At 40.5% G+C, this 27,554-nt stretch overlaps 1 protein-coding gene across 4 annotated transcripts in view; it reads right to left on the reverse strand.

Moving 5' to 3' along the window:
• Nucleotides 1-27,554, reverse strand: part of TTC27 (tetratricopeptide repeat domain 27) — a 177,001-nt gene that overhangs the window by 12,354 nt on the left and 137,093 nt on the right. For 2 of the 4 annotated variants that reach the window (XR_014842314.1, XM_021087655.2), the window contains exons 14-16: nt 19,903-20,001; nt 14,505-14,557; nt 10,804-10,969 (exon numbers count right to left, since the gene is read on the reverse strand). Coding sequence is in view for 1 of the 4 variants with exons in the window: in XM_021087655.2 (XP_020943314.2) it covers nt 10,804-10,969; nt 14,505-14,557; nt 19,903-20,001 (318 nt within the window). In the remaining 3 variants the exon portion in view is untranslated. Of the gene's footprint in view, nt 1-8,460; nt 9,307-9,535; nt 10,970-14,504; nt 14,558-19,902; nt 20,002-27,554 lie in introns of those variants that run through there. The other 2 variants (XR_014842315.1, XR_014842316.1) reach the window with 2 other exon arrangements.

The raw sequence follows: 27,554 nt of genomic DNA on the forward strand, positions 1-27,554 counted from the left end.
TTGGATAAAAATAGGATTAATGAACCCATCTATAACTAGTTAAAACTATAAATTACTAAGTATGTAATAAGTAGCTGAAGAATGTAAGCATTTAGAGATGAACAATTCTTGGGGGAACAGGATCCAAGATACGGCCACGTGGACGGGTTGCTCATATGGAAAAAGATGAGCACAAAGAACGTGAAGCCCAAAGTATTGGAGGTACCATCTCCCTAAAACCCCGTATTCACGAACAGCTAGATCTAGAGTGGAGAGGAAGGCAGTCAGTTCCTAAAGTTCACCATGAACACGGAAGAACGGTTGGGAAGTTGGGAAATAGCAGCAGTGATGACAGGTCATCGGTCGGCTACATCACAGACTGCTGTATCAAGGAGTCAACATACATGCAAAGAGCTTCGAAACCTGTAAAGTAATCTAAACCTATAAACTATTATGACTATCACTGAACCTCTGTCAGAAGGGGACAGCCCAGCCATCATCACTGCCCACGCATTATGTGCCCCTGTATTCCTGATGGTTTAAAAGAGACCTAAAGAAAAAGGAAATCTACCACCGTGGCATCAGCCTTGGACAACTCCCTGCTTCCTCCGCTGTGAGCACTCACTACGTGCTAAACTGTGCTCAACCCCATGCTCAGCATTCGGCCAACAGGGCTGCATGTAGCTCTCACCGTAACCCTGGGAAGAAGGCACCTTATTATCCCCACTTTACAAAGACTTTCCTTCACGGGATTAGTTGAGGTCTCTCTGGCCTTCTCTCGGGAGAACCTCCAGGCATGTCGCCTCTACCGCCCCTAAAACTACCCATGAAGTGAGTGTTGACACACTCCCTTACCTTTGCCAACCCCGCTATTCTCAGAGCCGCCGCTCTCTCCCTGAAAAGGAGCATGACAGTGGCGGCCAGTCAAATAGGTCCCCTTCCCAAATTCATTTCCAAACAGGACCTCAGAATGTGACCTTATTTGAAAATAAGGTCTTGGCAGAAACAATGAGTCAAGCTGAAGTCCTACTAGTTTAGAGTGGGCCCCAAAGCCAATGACTGATGTGCTTAGAAGAAAAGGAGACACACACAGGGAAGGAGGTGAAGGAGGTGGAGAGGGAGGCGGAGATTAGAATTATGCTGCCACAAACAAGAAATGCCAGAATCCCACAGAAGTGGGGAGAGGCAGGAATGATCCTCCTGGAGCCTTTAGAGGGAGTATAACCCAGCCAGTACCTTGATTTCAGACTTTTGGCCTCCAGAACTGAAGAGAATAAATCTCTGTTGTTTGAAGACACCAAGTTTGTGGTAATTTGTTCCAGGAAACGAATCCAGGAGTCTTACATAGAACGACCAAGCCAACACTCAGGACATTGAGACAAACGCTCTCCAGGGCACTGGCTTCTATTAATCCTCTTCCAGTTTCAGCCCAGGAAGCACTAAATGAAGGCCTGTCATGTCTCTGCCTCTTGCTACTCAGGACAGTGACGTCCAGCCCACTCACAGGTCAGAAGTGAGTCCTATCATATGTAGAAGTTCTCAATTCGAGTCTTTCCACTTTTTCCTTAATGAAATATGGCTTCAGCATTATGATTAAAAATTTTTCTCAAGAGCTCCTGTTGTGGCTTAGAGGATTAAGGACGCGACATTGTCCCTGTGAGGATGCTGGTTCGCTCCCTGGCCTCAGTCAGTGGGTTAAGGATCCAGTGTTGCCAGCACATGCCTAGGATGTGGCATAGGTTGCAGATGTGGCTCAGATCCGGTGCAGCTATGGCTGTGGCATAGGGCTCAGCTGCAGTTCCGAATCGACCTCTGACCCAGGAACTTCCACGTGCTGCAGGTGTGGTCATAAAAAAAAAAAAAAAAAAAAAAAAAGTTTTCTCCACCCACAAGCTTATTAAAATATTTACCACACTTTCTTTTTGGTGCTTTTATGGTTTTACTCCACTAACAAGGAAAGGAAAGGAAAGGGATGATGATGATGATGATGACGATGGCCGCTATACTCGAACAGCACCTACATGTGCCAAATACTATTCTCTGCCCTTTGCAGGATTTTTTTGTGGTTTTGTTCGTCTTTTTAGGCCCCACCTACGGCATATGGAGGTTCCCAGGCTAGGAGTCGAATCCCAACTATAGCCGCTGGCCTGTGCCACAGCCCCAGCAACTCGGGATCTCAGCCGCGTCTGCAACCTACACCCCAGCCCATGGCCACGCCAGATGCTTAACCCACTGAGTGAGGCCAGGGATTGAACCTGCATCCTCTTAGATGCTAGTCAGATTCGTTTCCGCTAAGCCACGATGGGAACTCCCAGCCCTTTACAGGTATTAATTGATTTAATCCTCACAGCAATGCTGTAAAGTACTATTATCATCCTTGTTTTGTGAAACTCAAGAACAAAGTTACTAAAACTTAACCCAGATCATACGGCTAGTGGTTGGCAGAGGTAGCCTGTAAGTCCAGGCTGTCTAACCCCAGAATCCATCCTCTCACCTACAACATCATCTTGCCTCTCAAGGCATTTCAATGTAAATACTTTATCCACTTGAATTTATATTGGTTTAAGGAGTGAAGCAGAGCTTTTGTTTTGGGTCCCAGATGCTTGGCCAACTATTTCAATACATATTGACCATTTTATTTTTATCCTAGAGATTTAAAATGCCATCCTTATCAGGAACTAAATTCTCATACTTAGTCTGTTTCTGAAGCCTCTATGCTGTCCCATTCCATTTCTGTAGCAGATGTTAACTCTTTATATAATAAGGATATTATTAGCTTTTTAGCTTTCCTACTTGTTACAAATATTTTGTCACATATTTTTTTCATGAAATCATAAAAATTCCTTCAAGTTTTCTTTTCTTGCTTCAACATTCAGGAAATTTGGTTAAATGCCCATTTGTAGTCTAATTTCTAGGATATGAAAAAATATTTAGCATATATTTAGCCCATTTGGAATTCATTTGGTGCATCATAAAATAATCCAGTGTGTTAAGTATATTTTCTGAGCCTGGATGTTTAGAGGGATTTCATTTTAATCAGCATAAACAGTCCTGTTGTCCCTCAGAGCCTACCTAAACCAACGCCGCGGCCCCAACTCCCGCAATGACCTCTACATCCTCAACCCACACCTCTAATCATCTCAGTGATGTAGCACTTTGGTTTCCTCTATCCTAAGCCTATTTTTCACTTCTATCATGGACCCTTCTTGGGGGACACAGCCAGCAGAATGCGACAGTGGGGAACCGCTGTTACCCCCGAAGAAGGCTGAAGTCTTCTTACACGGAGAAGCAGTGATTTCATACAAATGTCGGAGAATCGCCACAAAGAGAAAAGTAGGAGTTTCCTCTTCCTCAACACTAACCTTGATGTCCTCGGCCAAGTCTCACCAAAATCTTGGCTGAAAGCGCAAGGCGTTGGCCCTCTGAACCCTGGAGATCTTCAAAGCAGGAAGGAACAGCATTGCCTCAGGCCGAGTTGCAAACACTTCCAGGAGGGCTGGAGGCCAGGAATGAAGCCATTTCCCGCCTCCCGGCTTGGCTAACGCCCCGCTCCACTTGGAGCTCTCTACACAACTTCTGCTTCCTGGTCCGATAACCCTGACCCTTGGCTTCCCCCAACCTCAGTTATCAGAGGGACAAGGCAGTTCAACATTGTCTTTTTGGCTCTGTCAGCAAAAAAGGAAAAACTTTCTTCACGCGTGGAGAAGGCAGGCACAGGTTTTGGGTTAAGTAGGCAGGACTTGTTAGCTGTGAAACATCAGCTCCATTAGTTCATCTTGCTGAGGCTCAGATGCTTCAGCAGTAAAATGGAGATAATATCTATTTTACAGGGAGATAATCTGTACACAACATATCCATTCGGTCCGCTCTTCTCTCCCAGGTAATCCCAGCCACCACTGCGATCTGGTTGGCAACCGGCCCCCGCTGCACCTCAGTCCTGCCCCCCTCCTTCCCCACAGAGAACTCCACACAAAGAACAACACATCCGTAAGAGAATACACACTCCATGGTTCTACTTATGGGCACTCAAGAAAAAGCAAACTTGAACTGTGGTGACAGAAATCAGAAGGCCGTTGCCTGGCTGAGGGGAAAAGGTGGCGCTTCAGTTGACTGGAAAGGAGCGTAATAGAAGCTTCTGTGGTGATGAAAATGCTCCATATCTGTGTTGGGAGGTGGTCACACAAGAACACATAATGGTCAAAACACATCAAACTTACACTTAAGATCGTGCGTTTCACTGTGGCATATGGAAGGACTGGTCAACAGGGACCTGCTGTATAGCAGAGGGAACGCTACCCAATATTCTGTAATAATCTATATGGGAAAAGAATCTGAAAAAGAATGGATGTGTGTACGTGTATAACTGTGTTGCACAGCAGAAATGATCATAATGTTGTGAATTAACTATACTTCGGTAAAACTTTAAAAAGTGGGGAAAAAAAGTACAAAAAAAGATCTGTTCATTTAACTGTACATAAATTACACCCCAATTTGAAAAAGCCTTTGTAGTTTACAAGCACACTGATATGATGGGGAAATGTGTTTTTTGGGGTTTTGTTTTTTCTGTCTTTTTAGGGGTACACCCACAACATATGGAGGTTCCCAGGCTAGGGATCGAATCAGAGCTGTAGCTGCTGGCCTACACCACAGCCACAACAACTTGGGATCCAATCCAGGTCTGCAACCTATACCACAGCTCACGGCAATGTTGGATCCTTAACTGGGGATCAAACCTGCGGCCCCATGGATGCTAGTCAGATTCGTTTTCACTGAGCTGCAAAAGGAACTCTGGAAATATGCTTTTTAAAGACATCTTCCTTCGGACTTCAAAACATGATACAAACACACAATAGGCATGTTTAAATGTGATTCCTATATTCGGCTCCTACTAGCTATATTATCAGCCAAGTTCGATAACCTCTCTGGGTCTCATATTCATATACTGTAAAATGAGGACTATTTAGTACCCACCTCAAATCCTGTATGCCCCATAAAAGATAATCCATGTTAAGTGCCAAGAACATAGTAAGTACTTGAAATATGTTAATCCTCCTCCCTTCCCAGTCAATGGGGTGCAATAATGCAATACTTAAATTCATTTCCCGAAATGATTACCAAGTTATCAAAGGAGAAATAGGAGGAGGAAGAAGGGGAGAGGGAAGGAGGGAAGGAGGAAAATGAAAAAGTAAGACAAGAAAAAAACTGAACAAATCAACATCAGAATTTATCTTGAAGAAAGAAGCATGAAGATACAGAAAGATTTGTCGACAAGGTTAATCGTGGTACTAATAACAATAGAAGAAAACTAGTGTCAGGGGCTAATTGTGCATAAAAACGAAAATTAGATTTTTGACAGATTAATAAAAATATGTATAATCCGGGAGTTCCCTTCGTGGTTCAGTAGTTAACGAATCTGAACAGGATCCATGAGGGTGCTGGTTCAATCCCTGGCCTCAGACAATGGGTTAAGGATCCAGTGTTGCTGTGAGCTGTGGTGTAGGTCACAGATGCAGCTTGGATCCTGCATTGCTGTGTAGGCCAGTGGCTGTAGCTCCAATTCGACCCCTACCCTGGGAACTTCCACAGGGCAGGTACGGCCCTAAAAAGCAATAAATAAATAAATAAATAAATAAATATATTCCAGACATGACTACAAACATCTATAATTATAAGCAGTGAGCACAACAATAATGTATAGCTAATTTACCCCGTGTCTATATTGAAGTGTCACATTTACAAAAGAAGAAGAAAAAGAATTGATAGAGAATTGTAAAGCACATTAAAATAGAATGAGGTCAGGTAGTGTCAAACATAAGAATATCAAGAGTTTTTCTGAAAGACACCTGTTGCCAAACTTGCAGAGTCAAATTAAGTAATATTTTTTTAGCCAAGATAAAAATATTCCAGACAATCTATCAATTGTCTCAGTCCATGCTGACTAGCGGTAACACAGCCTGACGACAGACACAAGTAAGCCACGAAGCTAAACATGACCAAGCCCTCACCAGCCATCAAGACCTTCCTTCAGTGATGATTTAATCACCGTGAAGCGATTCTACCCACCCTTGCCAGACACCAAACATCACATCAGCATTCTGTGACACTTCTAGAGAGAGCTATTACCAGGGCCTGGTAGAAACGGACAAATTTTCTCACTGTGGCTACTTTTCTATCTGAAAACCCAAAAGTTCTCTATTATAAGCTGCTAAAGATGATTACTTGAGGTGAGCGAGTCACTGGTTTTCTAGTCTTTATGTTCTCAGTACTATTTCCCCAAATCCAAATGTGGCAGCAGCTAAACTAACAGGCATAACATCTGACGTCTTTATAGCACTTCATGCTTCTCAGTGTGCTTTGTTGATATACAGTATTCTTCCTAACAGGAATGGTTCCTGGTGCTCCTGTGTGCAGCAGGGGTGCTGTGGGAAGGAAGTCTGAAGAATCCAAATGCCACCCTGCATCATTTCTAAAATTACTTAACTTTCAGAGAAACTAATTTCAAACTCACCAAAATCTTCACGCTCAGATGAAATATTACTGTACAAAGGGCGTTTGTTTCATATTCTGAATTTAAGGACCAAAAGAAGAATTACAAGAAAAAAGAAATTAGCTGGCCACAAATTTAAATCTTAATAACTTTCTCCAGGTAGGAAATTTTTCACTAATTCCAGAATATGTTAAACACTCTGCTAAAACAGGTACACGATTAAAAATTTTTCAACAGGAATCAGAACACGATTTTGCTATAGGTGAAAATTATTACAATTAAATTTGTTGGAAGGAATGGGAAACTATGAATATGATCACTAAAATATGTTTAGAAAATCTATTTAAGATAAAAATTAAATGAAAGCATCTCAATTTATACGGGGAAAATCTTTCTTATTTAACTTCTCCTTTTCTGAAAAAATACTCAAAACGACTCCCTCAGAACTGCGATTGGGTAAAGGGGGAAGGGGGAGTAATCGTATGCAAAAGGAACATTCTTTTTTTTTTGTCTTTTTAGGGCTGCATCCGTAGCATATGGAGGTTCCCAGGCTAGGAGTTGAATTGGAGCTACAGCTTCTGGCTACACCACAGCCACAGCAAAGCACGATCCAAGCTGAGTCTGCAACCCACACCGCAGCTCACAGCAATGCCAGATTCTTAACCCACTGAGCGAGGCCAGGGATTGAACCTGAGTCCTCATGGATACTAGTTAGGTTTGTTAACCACTAAGCCACGATGGGAACTCCTAGGATCATTCTTTACATTCATTAATCTTCACTTTCTTTTTACTTCTTCATTAAAACCTTTTGAAATTAAGAAAAAACGATGAAATTAAAACATCTTTTTCTGCAAAATCATTAATTATATTCACTGAGAATTGTCTAAAATCCCTCAGAATAAAAATCATTATTTGAGGTCCTTTATTCTTTCTTAGGGAAGGTTCTTTAAAAGATTTCTAAAGCATGTGCTCTTATAATTCCAATGAGTTTTATTTGGTATAGAGCATGCCAAATCAACCACTGAAAGCCTTATCTTTATTTTTTTTTTTTTTTTTTTGTCTTTTTGTCTTTTGTCTTTTTGTTGTTGTTGTTGTTGTTGCTATTTCTTGGGCCGCTCCCGCGGCATATGGAGGTTCCCAGGCTAGGGGCTGAATCGGAGCTGTAGCCACCGGCCTATGCCAGAGCCACAGCAACGCGGGATCCGAGCCGCGTCTGCAACCTACACCACAGCTCACGGCAACGCCGGATCGTTAACCCACTGAGCAAGGGCAGGGACCGAACCCGCAACCTCATGGTTCCTAGTCGGATTCGTTAACCACTGCGCCACGACAGGAACTCCTGAAAGCCTTATCTTTAGAAACAACTAACTGTACTCAGATCATTTTTGTCAGAGTTATCTCCTTGGTATCTACTACTGTGCTAATGTTTTATGCTAAGTATCACCTCTCTCCCCATACATTTATAGATACTCATACACAGCTGCAGTATTCTAAACATCTGCAAGAAATTTTTTCATCCTCAGAGAAAATAAGACATTTAAGTTGGGGTGGTGGTGGGGGTGATAAGAACAAAGGAAAATCTTAGGTAAAATTCTCAATATGGAGTTCCCACATGGTTCAGTAGGTTAGGGATCTGGTGTCGTCACTGCTGTGACTCTGGTTACAGCTGTGGCATGGATTTGATCCCTGACCTGGGAACTTTGGCATGCCACGGGCGTAGCCAAAAAAAAAAAAAAATCCAATTTCCAGCTATTATAACTGCAGGAGATTGGAATGATCAAGGCTAAACCTATTTCATTCTAAATCATCTTCAGTAAAGCAACTGAATTTGCTTTCCATTTGTCTTGCCATTCTTTTGGAATACATGCCTCTCAGATTTGAGTTAGCAAGATGATTTGGCATACTTCATATACCCATCTCAGTCAACTAAAATTAGAAACATCTTGATGACCTTGTAACTCTTTTTTTTTTTTTCTTTTTAGGGCCACACTTTTGGCATATGGAGGTTCCCAGGCTAGGGGTCCAATAGGAGCTGCAGCTGCCAGCCTACGCCACAACCACAGCAACGCCAAACCTGAGCTGTGTCTGTGACCTACACCACAGGTTATGGTAACACTGGATCTTTAACCCAATGAGTAAGGCTAGGGATTGAACCCGCAACCTCACAGTTCCTAGTCGGATTCGTTTCCACAGCGCCACAACAGGAACTCTGACTTTGTAACTCTTTATAATGAAGAGGTACCAGTTTTTCAAGTCTTGAACAGTTACCTTATTTCATATTATTAATTTCATTAAAACAAAGCAGGGGAGATACATACACACATTCTGGAGTGAGACATAGTTTACAATAGTACAAATCTATCCCACAGAGCTGTGGTGAGAATTAACTGAGTTAATGTGTCCACTGCTTAGAACAGTATCTGGCACACAGCAAATCCACATTAAATGTTAGTTATTATTACTCTGACCTGCTTTGGGAAGCAATGGAGAATAAATGAGATAAAACAAAAAAGACTTTTCCCTTCCATGTTTATGTACTATATACCCTACAGAGCCCATCTCTTATTGAAGGAGAGGGGCCCAGACCTAGCCATTTGGGACCTTAAATAAAATGACCTTCACTCTAAAAAATTCAACACCCCCCCCCACAAACACACATACACACACACAAAGAAGTTCCCATTGTGGCACAGTGGAAACGAACCTAACCAGTATCCATGATGATCTCTGGCCTCGCCCAGTGGGTCGGGGATCCGGCGTTGCTGTGAGCTGTGGTGTAGGTTGCAGATGTAGCTCGGATCCCGAGTTGTTGTGGCTGTGGCGTAGGCCAGTAACTACAGCTCCAATTGGACCCCTAGACTGGGAACTCCCACATGCTGTGAGTCGGCCCTAAAAAGAAGAAGAAAAAAAAAAAAAAATTCAAGTCCCTTCTTTCTATAATGGATGGTCAATGAACAACTGTTAGAAAGGATTTTAAAAAAAGAAAGAAAAAGAAAAGTATTTGAGGGCCCAGACCCTCAATTACTAGCACCTATAAGAAGGTATATAGTTCTATTTGAAGACACAGATCTTTTTTTTTTTTTTTTTTTTTTTTTTTTTTGTCTTTTGTCTTTTTGTCTTTTGTTGTTGTTGTTGTTGTTGTTGCTATTTCTTGGGCCGCTCCCGCGGCATATGGAGGTTCCCAGGATAGGGGTTGAATCGGAGCTGTAGCCACCGGCCTACTCCAGAGGCACAGCAACGCAGGATCTGAGCCGCGTCTGTGACCTACACCACAGCTCACGGCAACGCCGGATCGTTAACCCACTTAGCAAGGGCAAGGACCGAACCCGCAACCTCATGGTTCCTAGTCGGATTCGTTAACCACTGCGCCACGACGGGAACTCCTGAAGACACAGATCTTTAAGTGAACTGCTAAGAACCTGAGCTTTAAAGCAACTTGGCCAATTTTACAGCTGGATTTGCTAGAACATGCTTAGAGGTAAAAGGCTGGGGCAAAAAAAAAAAAAGAAAAAAACAAAACAAAACTGGGCCAGCACTAGGAAAATTTTGAAACAGCTGAACTCCATATATAATAAGTCATAAGAGTAGTGAGGTATTATCATATATAGATGTTATTTGTTTTTTCATAATTCCAAAGTCACCACTTTAAATATATATGTTGATTATTGCAAATAAAGTGTTACATTTTCAAGCCCTCTGACTTTGTAACCTATAAGCTCCTGCACACCCTGTCTTTATATATTCTCTTCAACCACAATTAAACCCACAAGGTCTTTTATATTTAATCCTATTGGATGTCAAATACATGGGGCTTCAAGTCTCGCACAGTTTCTGAAAAGATATAATATTTTTTGTACTGTGTTAGAATCAACCAGTCCTGACTTTATCCCAAGACAAAGACCATCTCATTGAACAGTGCAACGAAAATGTCTTCATTTGTATATTGTTCAAACAATTTGAAAGTAGGCAATAAATGACTGTTCAATGAGTGAATCAATGAGTATGGAATTTAATCCAGCTATTCCACTGAGATAACCTAAGTAATAACACAAGCATCATTCTATTAAGTTTCTGCAAGCTGACTATAAACCATATATCAGGTTTTCATAACCAAGTCACAGTACAATTCAGTCTGTGATTACACAAACATATATTTGAGAGTGGAATGCCAGAATTAATATGTAACTAAGAACACTCAACTATATAAAAAAAACACTTTTATATATTACACGTGTTTAACCAAATTTTCCTGTGTCTAGTCAAGGAATCAATTTATATCATATAATCAACTATTAGTATCAATCACAAACTGAAATAACAAAATATGAACAGCCTACCTGAGTATCTTTATATTTGTCTCGTAAGTCCAAGAGCCGATGATAAGCTTTAATGGCTTCTGAAAATTCCCCAACATCAGTGCTAGTGAGAATGTAGTTTTCCCAGATCTGCCAATGTTCATAGTTGCACTTGAGGGCTTCTTGTAAAGTTCTAAAAGCTTTTACTCTATTGGAGGTCAAATTTGAAAAAATAAAATGAGATAATGAATAATCATAGTTAAAACATTCAATTTAATTTGGTAGAAGAAAAACAGCAAATAATTCTAAGAAAGGAGGAAAAAAAGAGAGATGTAAAATAAAATATAAAGAATAGAAATGATCAAAACCAAAAGCTGGCTCTTTAAAAAAAAGCTAATGAAGCAGACAAATGTCTACCTAAAATCCCATTTAGAATTCAGAAAAATGGCACAATATTAGTAAATTTTAAAAATCATAAGAGAATACTAAAAACAAATTATGCAAAATGAGCTAAAAATAGCCAAATACATGAATAAAAATGAACACCAGGCTAGGCAGATAAGCCTTATCAAACCATCATAGAACCCATGCCTTATTCAAGCCTCTTCAGAAAGGTTGTAGGCTGCAGAGGTGGCTCAGATCCCGCATTGCTGTGGCTCTGGCATAGCCTGGGAACCTCCATATGCCGTGGGAGCGGCCCTAGAAATGGCAAAAAGACCAAAAAAAAAAAAAAAAAAAGAAGCAGGTCCACACGATCAGTGACTTTCCCCACTAGTCACTGAACATACAAATCATTTAATCAATCTCTAATATACCTATGCTACCAATCAAAATGACTTCTTTACAACTGTCCTTTTAGTCTTTTTCATAACACCCCATGGACTACAGTTTAGTTTTTTATTCTCTATATTAAATAATTTACCTGAAACTGTCATAGAATGCACAGATTCATTTATCCCTTGGCCTACTCACCTTTACAGTTAAAAATGAAGTGCCCATGCTCTAACACTTCTTCAAATTCAGCTCTAAATGGTTTCTCTTGATTTCTTTTTCTTCTTTTTTTCTTTACTCTGCTCCATACACCCACCTCCCACATGATAGCAACTGCCTTCAATATCAGAAGACTGAGATTCCCCAGGGCTCCACCCACAGAGAGGGTGGTGATGAGGTTACCCTACTGGGGAAGAACTCAATAAGCAGCAATCCACACCAGAAGAGTATCCTTTTCCCTGTTTGTCCTCCTACCCTCTAATCACAATTTTCTGCCCTCAAAGATTTTGCAATGAAATTTTTTTTTAATGACTTTTTTTTTTTTTTTTTTACAGCCACACCTGCAGCATATGGAAGTTCCCTGGGCTAGAGGTCCAATCAGAGCTGCAGGTGCCAGCCCACGCCACAGCCACAGCTCGTGACAATGACGGATCCTTAACTCACAGAGACAGGCCAGGGACGGAACCCACATCCTCACAGACACTGTGTTGAGTTCTTAACCCACTGAGCCACAGTGGGAACTCCGATGACTTCTTTATAAGGAATTTCAATTTCTGATTCACTTATCAAACCCACAGTGGTAGTGATGACATAACTCTGACAGTTATATAGGAAGACAGAAATTTTCCCAAGGGAATGGTAGGGACATGACGCCTACAGGAATAAGGTGACAAAGTGGAAAGAGCACTTTAGTGAAGAACCTGGTGACAGCACAAGGAGAGATGAGAGAGTTTAACGGGTCACTCTGAGTCATGGATAGGATTCTTTGAGAGGAAGAGTAATAACTTGCTCCTGACATAACAATTTCATGAGTCAAACATGAGCCATGTCTGGAGCAGCAGCAGCAGCAAAGAAAGCAAAGAATAAAAAGGCAAGACTAAGGGAATGATTTACCTCTGACCTTACAACCCCACTTTTATACAAAAACCTATTCCTTTTTTTCAGGAAGACAAAAAAGTATCAAAAAGACCTTGAAGAACAATGTGCAAGAACCACTGAAAGAGTAATGAGAACTCTCAGGATTCGTGGGCTGGAGGACAGCATAGAGCATCAAGAGCCTCACTACATACCAAATTATTAGGGTTGCTAGGAAAACACACTGAGATCCTTCTACAACCATGACAGGGATTTCCCCCGCCCCCCCCCCCCCGCCCTGTTTAAGCCAAAAGGGTCTCTAGTGAGTTTTAACACAACCAGTTGCAATCAAGAATACTATTTTCTCAAGATAGTGGTAGAAAAAGCAGTACTTTATTATATAGACTGTCACCCAAGAGCAGCGGAAGCATTTCATGATCTTGATGTAACATGGATTTAATGATATCTTCAGCAACACTTGTGAGTCCATAAAGAAAAATTAAGTTTGAAAATAAGGCCAAATAAAAATAGAAATATATCCATCCTTATGTCATTTATTTAAAATCAAGGCAACAGCCATCCTTCGCTTTCTGTAGCCAGTCCATAAGCCCAGTGGGTTGTCCCCTTTATAAACTGGCAGCTGCCCCTTCTTTTTCCAGTCCATTTATCTCCTGCCTGGACTGTTATACCAGCTGTCTCCTAACTGGTTTCCCAGCTCCCCGTTTCCTCTGCAGTCGGTCTCACACACTGCATCAGGAAAAACTTCCTAAAAAGCTTCTTTCTTCATGAAGTTGCCTCACTGAAATCTCTGGCTTCCTACTGTCAACAGGCTAGAGAATGTCAACTTGTTAGTCAGCTAAGCAGACCAGGCTGCCATCTGACCTTCCCAACCTCATCGCTCACTACAGATCTCACTCTAGTCTCAAGCTGGACTGTTCTGCTCCTTCTCTCCTAGAGTGAGGCCTTCCTGCTTGTCACTTTGCATTTGGTCACACGCCCCTTGCCTGAAAGGCTTTCCTCTCTCTTCTTGACCTACTCCTCAAATGTTAAGTCCAACATTCTTTCAGAAGCGTTCCCGACCCAGCATCAGACACCTTCGCTCTTCCAAAGTCCTACAGGACCATATGGGGGGGACAAAACAAGTGTTCTACAAACCTCACCGGCAGTATTACAGCCCCTCATAGTTCTCACGTGATACCTACCACATACTACTTACACTGCTAATCATTTTTTTAAATAACATGGCATAATGTTTTATTTTTTTTTTAACCTGCACTTCTGAAGACATTGGTCCATACTTATATTTCTCGATAATGTCCAGTACACAGCAAGCAATCATTAAGAATCTGCCTGTTGAGCTGACTTTTATCAAGTAATGAAAATGAGGCTACAAAACTTCAGTATCAAATAAAAAGTTCAAGTAATGTTTCTTATTTTATTACATATTAAGTGTTTTCAAGGAAGAAACAAGGAGTTCCTGTCGTGGCGCAGTGGTTAACAAATCCGACTAGGAACCATGAGGTTGCGGGTTCGATCCCTGGCCTTGCTCAGTGGGTTAAGGATCTGGCGTTGCCATGAGGTAGGTCACAGACGCAGCTCGAATCCCACGTTGCTGTGGCTGTGGGGTAGGCTGGCATCTACAGCTGCGATTAGACCCCTAGCTTGGGAACCTCCATATGCCTTGGGAGCGGCCCTAGAAAAGGCAAAAAAAAGACAAAAAAAGAAAGAAAGAAACAACACTTAGAATGCAAATAGCTACATTAAGGCATTATAACTCAAAGATATGGGTAGGCAGGGAAAAAAGTATAAAGAGTAAGGCACATTTCATGGTTCAGCTGAAGGAAATCCATTCATTTATTTTGGAAGCAAAGTTCTTCCCACTTTTTGGAGGTACTCACTTTTGTTTTAATCGGATATAAGAAGTTGATAAATTGTTCCACGCTTCAGCATTCTGAAATGACAGAAAACCCAGTTAGAGACTATTCTCATTTAGGCATAATCATTGCTGCAACCAAAAATCGAACATATTTTCCTAGTCCAAGATGTGCTCTTGCAATCATAACTTTCAAGATGTTTAAAAGTATGTAAGAAAACTAAATAATTAAACTTGACATTTATAATTTAGAACAAAAAAAATCACATAATCAACAAAATGATTTAACTATTAAAGCACCAATCTGGAATTTAGTTAAGAGTTTATCTCCAAATTTAGATTTATGAAATAGCTGGGCAATTTACAACATAATTTACACAAAATATAGATTTATGACAAATCCAAAGCAATGCAGAATATTGTTTTTCCTATCTTAAAAGGCTTTGCTATTTTACCATCATCCTTTATCAGATAGGAAAATAAAGGAGCATATGTTCTCCAGGGTTATGCCTGAGTATTTCCTCAATCAAACTTATTTCTCTACCTCTGCCTCGGTGCAATGACAAAAACAAATTAAACCCTCTATATAAATGTTGATTCTCACAAGAACAATATAAATTATGCTTATTCCTCTTTGTTTCACCTTTTGGAAAATATAGAGCATATCGTTCTCAAGAACCATACATATGATTTAAAAATTTACTGGGCTATAATGTCTTGTTTATCACATCACCTAGAATGGTGTAATGCCTATACTGAAGAATCAATAAGCTGTAACAAGTTGTGAGGACATATTTATATAGTTACACTGTTTTTTAACCAATTTATGCATTTTATATTTTACTTATTTTCAGAAGGTGTATTATTTTTTTATTCTTACCAGTTAAGTTATTCTTTTTATCACGCTATATAAAATATTTAATGGTATATAAGGCTTTCTTCTTTATAAATTTTAGTTGCATAATATACACAATTTTAATATAATGATAATTTTTAAAGAAAAATTGAAATGTAATAGATAATACTAAATAGTAAAGATGAAAGCCATAAAAAATGGGATAAAGTATAAATTTCCTATTTGTCTCAGCATATTTTCCATTCCACTTCTCCAGAGGGAGTCGCTTAATCTCTTTCTTAAGATCCATGATATAATAATCTGTGCGAATGTAATTGTGTTTAAATATATGTATTTTATTCTGTAAAAAAATAAATAAAATTTCAAAAAAAAAAATTTTACTTGGCAATGGACCTCTACTTAGAGACCTATCACATTTAGTATCAGACTAGCCTTATGACCATACCAAGTTACAAACTGTACAAAATATAGGAAACAATTGTTTTTGAGAAGCTGGGCAACAGGAGCACAGGATTGTGATCCTTAAGAGAAGGACTGTTGCGGTGTCTCTACAATCCACCTTCACTTCCATACAGAGGCACTTTGAGGGCTGCAGCATAGAAAGACAGAAACCAGGAGTTCCCGTCGTGGCTCAGTGGTTAACGAATCCGACTAGGAACCATGAGGTTGCAGGTTTGATCCCTGGCCTCGCTCAGTGGGTTAAGGATCCGGCGTTGCCATGACCTGTGGTGTAGGTCGCGGATGCGGCTCGGATCTGGCGTGGCTGTGGCTGTGGCTGTGATGTAGGCTGGTGGCTACAGCTCCGATTCGACCTCTAGTCTGGGAACCTCCATATGCCTCGGGTGCGGCCCTGGAAAAGACAAAAAGACGAAAAAAAAAAAAAAAGACAGAAACCAAAGAAAGCATAGCAAGTCTTACTGAGATGAAGAAAAGAGATCAGAGTTCAGGGCTGAAAAGGAAGTTGCAACTTGCAGGACAAAAATACCAATGAAGAGAGATCTGTGCAGAGAATAAGCTCCAGAAATCTCAATAAGCAACTCCTTGAGTTTTTGGCTGAATACTAAGCTACTCGTGTGCAGGGCAAAATTTCTTAAGGCCAGCAGAGAACAACTACCAGAGAGCTGGGAGCTGAATGGAGATTGCGGAGGTCACGCAGTGCTGGGAGTCATTCAAGTTCCAACCAACTGGAGTGGAGAATTCTCACTGATCACCCATGGGATTATGTTTGGCCCCCAAAACGTCACACCTTAAGAGAAGGGTGACTGTAATTCTAGAATAAGGACAACTCCAGACCTACCCTAAGCTAAAAGTCAAGCTGATCCACAAGTAACTTAACCAAGTGCCAAAATAAAACGACCTTTCTCAAGGGAAGACAACAAAACCCAGAAACTCAACCACACAGCATCCACAAGTATAGGAAATTAAAAAGAAAAAAAAATGGTAGAGAAGAAATATCCACAACCAAATTAAAAATAAGTTCACAGAAACAGACACAGAAATTAAAGACATGTTGGAATAAGCACACAAAAACTTCAAAGGAGCTGTTAAAAAAAAAGTCAAAGATTTGCACAAAACATGAACATAATAAAGGAACAAAAGGGGAATCTCAGGAGAAACATGAAAACTATAAAGAGAACAAAAAAATTCTTGAACTTAAAAAATACATTATCTGAAGTGATGCTTAGTTTTTTTAAAAAACTGAGATGCACTGAATTAGTTTCAGGTGTACTATACAATGCTTTGATATATGTGCATATTGTGAGGTGATTACCACAATAAGTTTAGTGAATAGCCACCACCACACAGAGTATGGAAAATTTAATGAACAGGTTTAATAGCAGATTTGACATAAACATAAGAGTTAAAACAATAAAACAAACAAAAAAAACCCTTAGAAGAAAAGATAAGGTAATCTTCATGATCTTGGATTTGACAACAGATTCTTAGCATTAGCGACAACAGAAAAAGAGATAAGCTGGACCTCATCAAAATCAAAAACTTTTGTGGAGTTCCCACTGGCTTAACAGGATGGGTGGTGTCTCTGGAGTGCTGGGACATGGGTTGAATCCCAAGCCCAACAGAGTGAGTTAGGGGTCCAGAGCTGCTGCAGCTGTGGGGTGGGTTGCAGCTGTGGCTTGGATCCGATCCCTGGCCCAGGAACTTCTTGTGTCCTGGGGTGGCCAAAAAAGAAAAAAAAATTTTTTTTTTAATTAAAAACTTTGGTACCTCTAAAGACACTTTAAAGAAAGTAAAACACAACCTACAGAATGCAAGAAAATACCTACAAATCATATACCTGATACGGGATGGGAGGTTTTTGGGAGAAGTGAGGAGTGACTGATGAGTACAGGGGATTTCTTTTTATGATAATAAAAATGTTCTATAATTGACTGTGATGATGGTTGCACAAGTCTGAATATACTAAAAAAAAAAAAATCAATGAATTGTAGCTTTAAGGATGAACTAGATGGTATGTGAATTATTTACTATCTCAGTAAAGCTGTTAAATATTTAAAGACTATAAACTAACAGAACTTTCTAATAATGCAACTAATATAGCATATGCTGGTGAGCAACCAATATATGTGACACTTTGCTGTATACTTCGGCAAAGTATATTTTTCACTAAGAAAGTGTATTATCAAAATTATTTTCTATTCCTTTTTGGATTAGAATCTAAATAGACATTTCTCCAAAGAAGACATACAGATGGCCAAAAAAAAAGACACTAAACATTGCTAATTATTAGAGAAATGCAAATCAAAACCACTATGAGGTACCACCTTACACCAGCCAGAATGGCCATCATCAGAAAGTCTACAAACAACAATCGATGGAGAGGAGGTAGAGAAAGGGAATCTTCCTACATTGTTGGTGGGGATGTAAACTGGTGCAACCACTATGGAAAACAGAATGGAGGTTCCTCAAAAAACGAAAATAGAACTGCCATATGGTAGTGGGATCCAGCAATCCCACTCCTGGGCATCTATCTGCAGAAAACTATAATTTGAAAAGATACACACACCCCAATGTTCACTGTAGCACTATTTATAATAGCCAAGACATGGAAGCCATCTGAACGTCCATCGAGAGAGAAATGAATAAAGAAGATGTGGTACATATATACCATGGAATATTACTCAGCCATAAAAAGAATGAACTAATTCTGGAGTTCCCACCGTGGCACAGCAGAAACGAATCCAACTAGGAACCATGATGTTATGGGTTCGATCCCTGGCTTCGCTCAGTGGGTTAAGGATCCAGCATTGCTGTGAGCTGTGGTGTAGGTTGCAGACATGGCTTGGATCCTGCACAGCTGTGGCTGTGGTATAGGCTGGCAGCTGCAGCTCCGATTTGACCCCTAGCCTGGGAACTTCCATATGCCGCACCTGTGGCCCTAAAAAGACAAAAAGCCAAAAAGCCAAAAAAAAAAAAAAAATGAACTAATTCTATGAGCAGCAACATGGATGGACAAGTGAAGTTAGTCACACAGTGAAAGACAAACATCATATGATATCACCTATATGTGGAAATCTAAAAAAAGGATATAAATGAACTTATTTGTAGCACAGAAACAGACTCACAGACTTTGAAAAACTTATGGTTACCAAAAGGGCCAGGTAGGCAGAGAGGAAGGATGGACTGGGGGTTTGGGACTGGCATATGCACACTGAGGTATATGGAATGACTGGCCAACAGGGACTTGCTGTACAGAACAGAGCAGTCTACCCCGTGGTCTGTGATAATCTATGTGGGAAAAGAACCTGAAGCTGAATGGATATGTATATACGTACAAATGAATCACTTTGTTGTACAGCAGACATTCTCACAAACTTGTCCATCAACTATATTTCAATAAAACTATGTAAAAAACTACAAAAATATTTTCTAAACAAAACCATGAATAACTTGGCTATTATGAGAAGAGACTTAGCTCTAGGTTTATAAATCATCTATCTTAGGATGCGGCCTTCAGCCAAAGGTATACTTTTCTCTAACACAAAAGGAATTAGTGGAGTTCCTATTGTGGCCCAGCGGAACTGAATCTGACTAGTAACCATGAAGCTACAGATTCCCTGGCCTCACTCAGTGGGTTAAGGATCTGGCATTGCCGTGAGCTGTGCTGCAGGTCGCAGACAAGGCTAAGATCGCACATTGCTGTGGCTGTGGTGTGGGCTGGCAGCTGCAGTTCTGATTCGACCCCTAGCCTGGAAACCTCCATATGCATAAGCGGCCCTAAAAAGCAAAAAAAAAAGAATAAAAAGGAATTGGGGTTTGTTTTCTCAAATAAAAGTTAGAATCTTTTTTTTTCTTTTCTCTTTTTTTATTGTGATGAGAACATTTAACATGAGATTACCCTCTGTAAATTTTTAGGTGCACAATTATAATTACAGGTGCAATTAAACAGGCACAAGGTTGTACAGCAAATCTCTAGAACTTATTCATCCTGCATAACTGAAACTACATCCCCATAGGAATTGCTGTTCTGAACTACCCAGACAATTCAAATAACTGAGACAGTACTAAAGAGCTAGAGAGTAAGGAAAGAAGACCAAAGAAAACTTACATCAGGTTCTAGGGTCACACAGCGCTGAAATGCCCTGGCTGAACCGCTGTAGTCTTCCAAAGCCAGATAGGCACAGCCCAGAGAAAACCACACCCCGAGCTGCAAAGACCAAAAGACACAGTCATTCAAACACAGAGACATTTATAAGATGTAATTTGAAAATCATGTAAGATACTCTCAACAAACATTCTACATCAAGAATGCAAAGCTATATAATACATATTTGCCTTACATTTTATATTAAACATATGAAATTTAGCAAGGGAGATGGCATTTTTCCATATAATTTTCAAAGCTGATACACTGCTGAAAGCATGTTCAATATCACTGTACATCTTCTGCTAAGAAAGACCATACTTTGTGGTAACCATCTCCATGGAGCAATGGAGATGCAGCAATGGAGAACTCTGTTGATAAGCCTGATATGATAAATGTGGTTTAATATAGTATTTCTCCTGAGCATCAACTATGTAAAAAGTATCAGGAGGTTTACAGCAGGTGATGACAAACTTGAGAAGAAAAATGTTTGCTTCCATCTTCATGTTAGACCACATGTACTTCTGCAGTTTAACTAAGAACCAAACTGCCCTAGCATGTATCTGCTTAGACATGCCTGAAAAACCAGAGAGAATCTGGGTTACTAAATAGTCATGCAAAGTGGAAAGTCTGACTTAAGTCAGTAAGATTCGTAAACATGGAGATTTAGAAAACAGGTAAGTTAGGAAGTGGCTATTGAAATTTCAGAAGAATTCTTTACATCACAAGGTTTCCTTAAAATTCAATAGCCTCTATCAAAAGGAAGATAAAACTGATAAAAATTTCAATGAAATTAGTCAGAAATACAGCTATTGCAACTTTCCCTTCCTTTCAGATATAGTCCGTAAGGCCAGCCGCAGAACCTAATCTGCTTTCTTACTTTGACTTCCAGGACAAAGGCAGTGAGTCAGCAGATAGATTTGGTTGAACACTTTGGGGTGGGAAAGGAAGTGAGGTGCTCTGTTATCTGTCCAGAGCCTTCACGGGGGCTAATAGGAGGCTGCCCTACATCCCTCATGTGCCTTGTTGAGGCCTGAAAGTTCTTTAAGCAGATAAAGAGTTTTAGCCAATAATTAGAGATAAGGCTTAGAAAGCAAACATCCTTGGGCAATTTAACACTTTGCCTTGAATTCACCAGAGGCTATAAATAAGCGCTATCAGGAGCCTTTAGGAGAACAGACTTTGTTAGAGGGATAGGTAAAGGCTGAAAATGGGGGTGGGTTTGTGTTTGGAAGGGTGGGGGAAGCAGAAGTAATAGGCTGAAATTAAGTTGGAAGTTCACATTTCTGCATCAAGGGACTCCAGCAACTTAAAAATCAGCTCATTACACTTTGCTTTTGTTTGGTTATTTATAGAATCAAATGAAAAGGGTTCCAGCGCACCAAACCACACTCACTAAATTTATTCATTCCGAGAGAGCCAAGTCTGATATTAATTTACAAAACAATATATAAAACAAGCTCTCTTACTTCTAACCAAATTCAAAGTTTAAAAATCGGTGTATTACATTTCATTATCTATAAGGTGTACTTTTTTTTTCACCATTTAATATCTCTGAAATGGATGCCTCTTAATAACCAATAGCTGTCAGAGTTTTACTGGCAGCATTTTATTTTCTATACAAGGTGGCACTTAAAATAAATGTGCCTCTTATAAATGACGGCATCTTATACCCAATGAATTATGGCAGCAAGTTTATTTGGAATGAGGGGTATTTCATCCTGGGATTAAATCAAGGAAAATGAGAATTGCCCACAAAGTACTCAAAATGAATGTGCCCTGCTTGCTTCCTACATTATTAGCAAAGAACAAACTTACCACAAAACTATTTCACATGTGTTATAAAAATAGCAAGTGTAAATTCAAAATGTAAACAGAGAACTTTATTTCTCAATCCACCTGAAAAGACAAACATTAAAGATGTCTGGAATCGGCAATTATCTTACAGCTCTAACATACGCTGGTGATGAGATTACTATTTAAGCTTTTTAAACAAGTCAATGTTTTGTAACCAATGTAATAAAAGCAAAATAAATTTAATGAAAATGAGGCAGATGACAAGTTAATATGTAGTTTACAGCTCTCTTTTCTTTTTACTCTTGGTTATTTGTGAGTTATCAGCAACTGAAAAGAAATTCTAGGATCATTAATTGCTAGTAGGTTTTCGCCTACTGATATAATTATGATGGGAGATGATTTCCGCACACACCCTATTCTTTGAAATCACAAAATAGCTCAAGAGAAAACAACTCTAGGATTTTCTAATTGCTTCTGGCTGACACACTAAACCATCAATAATGCATTCATACCGTGTGTCTCAATTGAGGTCCTCAGAATTTGGGGGACTAAGGAGAATATTTTACTTTTTTCATTTTGAACTGTTACTTAACCTATATTACCCTGACTGGCATCTTGATTTAGTATGGTTATGCTCTTAAGAATAGGACATCACAAAACAAAAAGGAAATCAGAAGTGTGAAAAAAAAAAAGCCCTCGCAATTCCTCAAATTAACACTGTATATGGTTGAATAGCGAAGGTCTTTATCTTCCAGTGCAATGCTATCAGACAGAAATATAATGTAAGCCTCATTACATTTTCTAGCGGCCACATTAAAAAAGTAAAATGAGAGGGAGTTCCCACTGTGACTCAGCAGGTTATGAACGAACCAGACTAATATCCATGAGCATGCAGGTTTGATCCCTGGGCTTGCTCAGTGGGTTAAGGATCCAGCATTGCCAAGCTGTGGTATTGGTTGCAATGTGGTGTAGGCCAGTAGCTGCAGCTCCGATTCAAGCCCCAGACCAGAAACTTCCATATGCCACAGGTGAGGCCCTAAAAAAAAAAAAATTAAAATGAGGGAGTTCCCACTGTGGTGTAGCAGGTTGAAGATCTGGCATTGTCTCTGAGGCAGCAAGAGTTTTCTGGTGACATCTCTGAGTGCAGTAGATCACAGCTGAGGCTCACATTCTATCCCTGGCCTGGGAACTTCCATATGTCATAGGTTCAGACCAAAAAAAAAAAAGTAAAATGAAATCGGCAAAATTAATTTTAATAACATTTTTTAAAACTCTACAAATCCCAAATATTATCATTTCAACGTGTTATCAACATACAAAATTATGGAGTTTTTTTTTTTTTTTTTTTTTTTTTTGTTCACACCCACGGCATGTGGAAGTTCCCAGGCCAGGGATCAAACACGCACCACAGCAGTGACCTGAGCTACTGCAGTACAATGCCATATCCTTAACCCACCGTACTATGAGGAAACTCCTGGAGATATTTTATAATCATTTTTCTCACGCGGAGTCTTTGAAACCTGATGTGTTCTACAGTTACTGCACATCTCAATTTGACCAGCCACATTTTAAGTGCTTAACTGCATGTGGCTCCCGTACTGGGCAGCATGGTTCTACACTATTTCTCCAAGGCACTGGCATAGATCCTGGCCTATCGACATGTCTCCCTTTTTTTCTCCATTAAAAAAACTAGCTCCTCTAGTAGAGAGCTTCCCATGGGCTCCAACATTCATATACTATAGTCCCTCTTGTTCCTCTTCATATGACAGCAGCCAGAATAATTAGCCCTTAGTGAGCATGTACTATGCGTGCCAAGCGCTGATAGCCTGAGTTTTCCACACATCACCTCATCCACTCCCCACAACAGCCTTGCAAGGTAGTAAATATTACCCTCATTGAAGACGTGACCATGGACCACAGAGTCAGTCAGGGATAGAAAAGAGATTGGAGGCCTGGTCAGTGGGACTCTAGAGCCCATCTCTCCAAAGGCCCATGCTGCCTCCCGCTCACCTTCTGCCCACACATAGCCATGACTCATGGCCAAGTCAGGAGAGAGACTGGTGGGGGGCGGGTGAGGGGCAGGCAAGACTCTAGTACACATGGGAAAACCTGGGAGATTGATTTTTTAAAGAAGCTGGGCGTTAGCTACTCCTCCCTCCTCCCACGCACCTCTCCTGATTAGGCAAGTGGACAAAGACAAAGCAGAAGAGTGGATGCCCACACTTAGCTGGAGGAAAGAGCTGAAAGGCAAACCTCTTACCAAGGGACTGGGCAAGAATGGAGAAAGGTAATCATCTGACAGAGGGGCTCTGGTTGAGATTTCTGTGCAGCTTATTTCCAGGGCAAACTGTGAAGGCAGGCTGGCTATAGGCAGGGCAGTGATCTTTAGAAGGCGGTAGTCTAAGCTTTTTCCTCTAAAGGAGCCAATACGGAAATGCATGTGATGATACATGTACTTAAAGAATAGTTTTAAGTTATTTTAAAACTATTATCGAAAAGCTGGGATAGTTGAGAACATGATCTCTCATTAAATTACCCTCACAAAGCTCCCTAGAGAAACAGTGGAAGAGAGGGAAAGAAGACTGATTCAAGAGGTTCTGAGGAACCATATGACCTTGGTCATGTCACTTAACCTGAGTCTCAGTTGCCCAGTCATTTAACTGACAGTGGATTAAGCAAAACTTCCAGGGCCCCTTCAGACCCCAGATTTTTAAAACTCAGAGGTGACAGGGTTCAAAGGTACATTGGTGCCATCTAGCGGTAAAACAAATATACTGATGATGCAAATAGAACAGCAAGTTTGACCAACTAGGAGGAAATCAATTCAACCAGAGGCCTTAGAAATCACTGAAAAGAAGCTGAGAGGAAAAAGGCCTAAGAAGAAGTGATTTGCCTAAAGCCACACAATGGTTCCTGGTTCCTGTTGTGCAATCCATGTGATGAAGAAAGTGACTACAATACTTAGTAAACCTCAATAATTAAAACAGAAGTTAAGGAGTTCCTGCTGGGGCACAACAGGATTGGCAGTGTCTTGGGAGCACTGGAAGGCAGGTTCAATGCCTAGCACAGTGGGTAAAGGATCCAGTGTTGCCACAGCTGCAGTTTGGGTCGCAACTGCAGCTCGGATCTGATCCCTGGCCCGGGAACTCCATACGCCTCAGGGTGGCCAAAAAAACAACAACAACAACAAAAAGAGGTTAAACAGCATGCTCCTCTGAGGATTAAGCACCACTGGACAATGGGCATGGATTACTTTTACAAAGTTATTTTTTACAAGGGTATTTAAAGCACCTCTGCAAGATGCCCTTTGTTTGTTACACTTTTCTTCCTTAAATTATGAGCTTACTACTCAAATTGGCTTCCTTCCCAAGGTTTCTGCAGAATAGCTTCACAACACTGTAAATCAACTATACTTCAATAAAAAAAAAAAAGAAAGAAATTAAGGGAATCCAAATAATAATTATCAGTAGCTTCACTCTTTTCATTTATTTTCCTTATAGGATTTACTGAATTTTTCTGAGGTCCCATATGATACAGTATCACACATTATAACTAAAAGCTACACTCTCCATGCTCTCCCTTCCACATCCCTGAGTCATTCCCATGACCCCAAATGCAGATAAGTTTTTGAATGTGTCTTCATTATACAGGAAATGACCCAAGCCAAAACCAAGAGAGATATCAATGCTGTTTTGGTAGTAGCTTTTCCTGAAGGGATGCTTCGTGCTCATATTTTTTAAAAATGTGTACTACCAACCCTTTCGCAACCAAATTTCTCATTTACTGAACACTAAGTTCTCCTCCCTAAGGAAACACACGTCTTAAGCTGTCAGCTTCTCTCTCTCAAAGTTTCCTCTATTTCAGTGTCTTCCTTTAAACGAGAGGGGCAACTAAATTTTATGCTTTTTTCTTTCACTAGGAAGCCTATTAACTGCTGAGTGGCCTCCTCTTATTCACGTCCTAGATTTGGTTACTACTGGTTCTTCTACATGCCCACGCCTTCCAGAGAATTCACAATGTGAGATAACCCAGGTGTTTATACATCATCTGCATGAGACTCTCCTGTTCAATATATCTTCCTCTTTTTAGGCTACAGATAATGGAGTAACAATGATTTTTCCACCACACCACTACCTCCCTGCAATAGGCAGGACAGAAAAATCCATGACTTCTGAGACCCTAAGCGGGCCAAGAAATATCCTAGACACTTTATATACACTGGCTCTGATTTTCCCAGCAGCAAACTGAGATAGGGATTACATCTCCACTTCACAAATGAGGAAACTGAAGCTCGGAAAGATGAAGAGATTTACCTTGGGAGCACGAGGATTCAGGGCCCCGTCTATGCAGCAGAGTTCTGCCTCCCCACTACCCCTCAGGCCCAGCTACAGCCCAGATGTTATCACGGTGCTCATATTTCTTGGCAGTTATGCAAGCTAGACCGTAAGAGTTTCATTTTTTATTGCTTACCAATATGAGAGAGGAAGAACAAAAAAGAAAGACTGTCTTTTTTCTCTACATATTATTCGCATATGTTCATTCTCCACTGGAATGTAAGCTCCATTCTCCTTGACTTCCCCACCACAGTAACACAAGCACACAATGGCAACTCTGCAGCTCAACGGCAAACAAAAACACTTTCTTCTTTCAAAAAGTGAAATGGAAGATAAAGTTAACCCCTACCAATCAAGGAAGAATGCAAGCTCTCAGGATAATTAGCAATTCTAGCAGAGTACTGCATCATAAAATCTGGTCTTACACAGAGCAGGGTCCGGGAAGGGCTGCCTTGCTTCCTCTAAAACTCTGGTCTTGGAGTTCCCGTTGTGCCTCAGTGGTAACGAACCCAGCTAGTATCCATGAGGACATGGGTTTGATCCCTGGCCTCGCTCTGGCATTGCCATGAGCTGTGGTGTAGGTCGCAGACTCAGCTCAGATCCTTCCTCCAACTCCTGGAGATGCCCAAAATTCAAAATATGGCCTGGTGTTCTCTTCCAGAACAGTTTTCTATAAAGGATTCATTCCTCTGCATGGCTTCACCTTACTTCCACAGAAAAGCCCCAACCTGCAAGCTCGATTCCTGGCCTCCCTACTGGGCTTAAGGCCTTTATGCCCAAGGGACTATGACCTCTTCACATTCAACACTCAAAATCATATCCTCTTCCCTACCAAAGATATTTTCCCTTTCTCCTGAATTCTCTGTATCTGCCCATAGGGACGTTTCCTTTCTGATAAAACTGGCATGCTCTAGGACTCCAAACTCTCCCTCAATTCTGCAATCCAGTGAATAAGTCCCGGAAAGTTTTCAACCTGTTCTATCTTTCCAACCTCTCTGCTAAAGCCACTGATCACTTATCTCTAACATTCATTCCATATTTAAACTTCCTAGACTATCACTTCTGTCATTCGCTCTTTTATTGAAAACCACAAGAGACGTCCACATCTACAGCTTTAGCTAAACCTGAAGAAGGGCACTTAAGGCCCTTCACAAACTAGTTCTGTCCATACCATTTCCCAGTGGAAACTCTCTGCTCTCTGCTGATAGGTTGAGACAGCCTAATTCATTCCCACATCCTCATCTGATTCACGAGCAGGATCTCGATAATGCTTAGTTAGGCAACCACACAATGTACATTCGAACTTCAACATCTTGGGAAGGCAGCTAAGCTCACCACCATACCACCAATGCTCTGCAAAACTGCAACATATTGGAAAGCGAAACAAGGCATTAAAATTTAATTAAAATTACATGACCCTAACATGACCTTATTTACTGACCAATAAACTATTGATCATCAAGTTGGTTTTACTGTATCAGGGGA

Source organism: Sus scrofa, chromosome 3, assembly GCF_054392235.1.
Source record: "Sus scrofa isolate SSC_HxYL_T2T_F1_AM1 chromosome 3, Sscrofa_HxYL_maternal_Yorkshire_Landrace_v2.0, whole genome shotgun sequence".
Lineage (NCBI taxonomy): Eukaryota > Metazoa > Chordata > Mammalia > Artiodactyla > Suidae > Sus > Sus scrofa.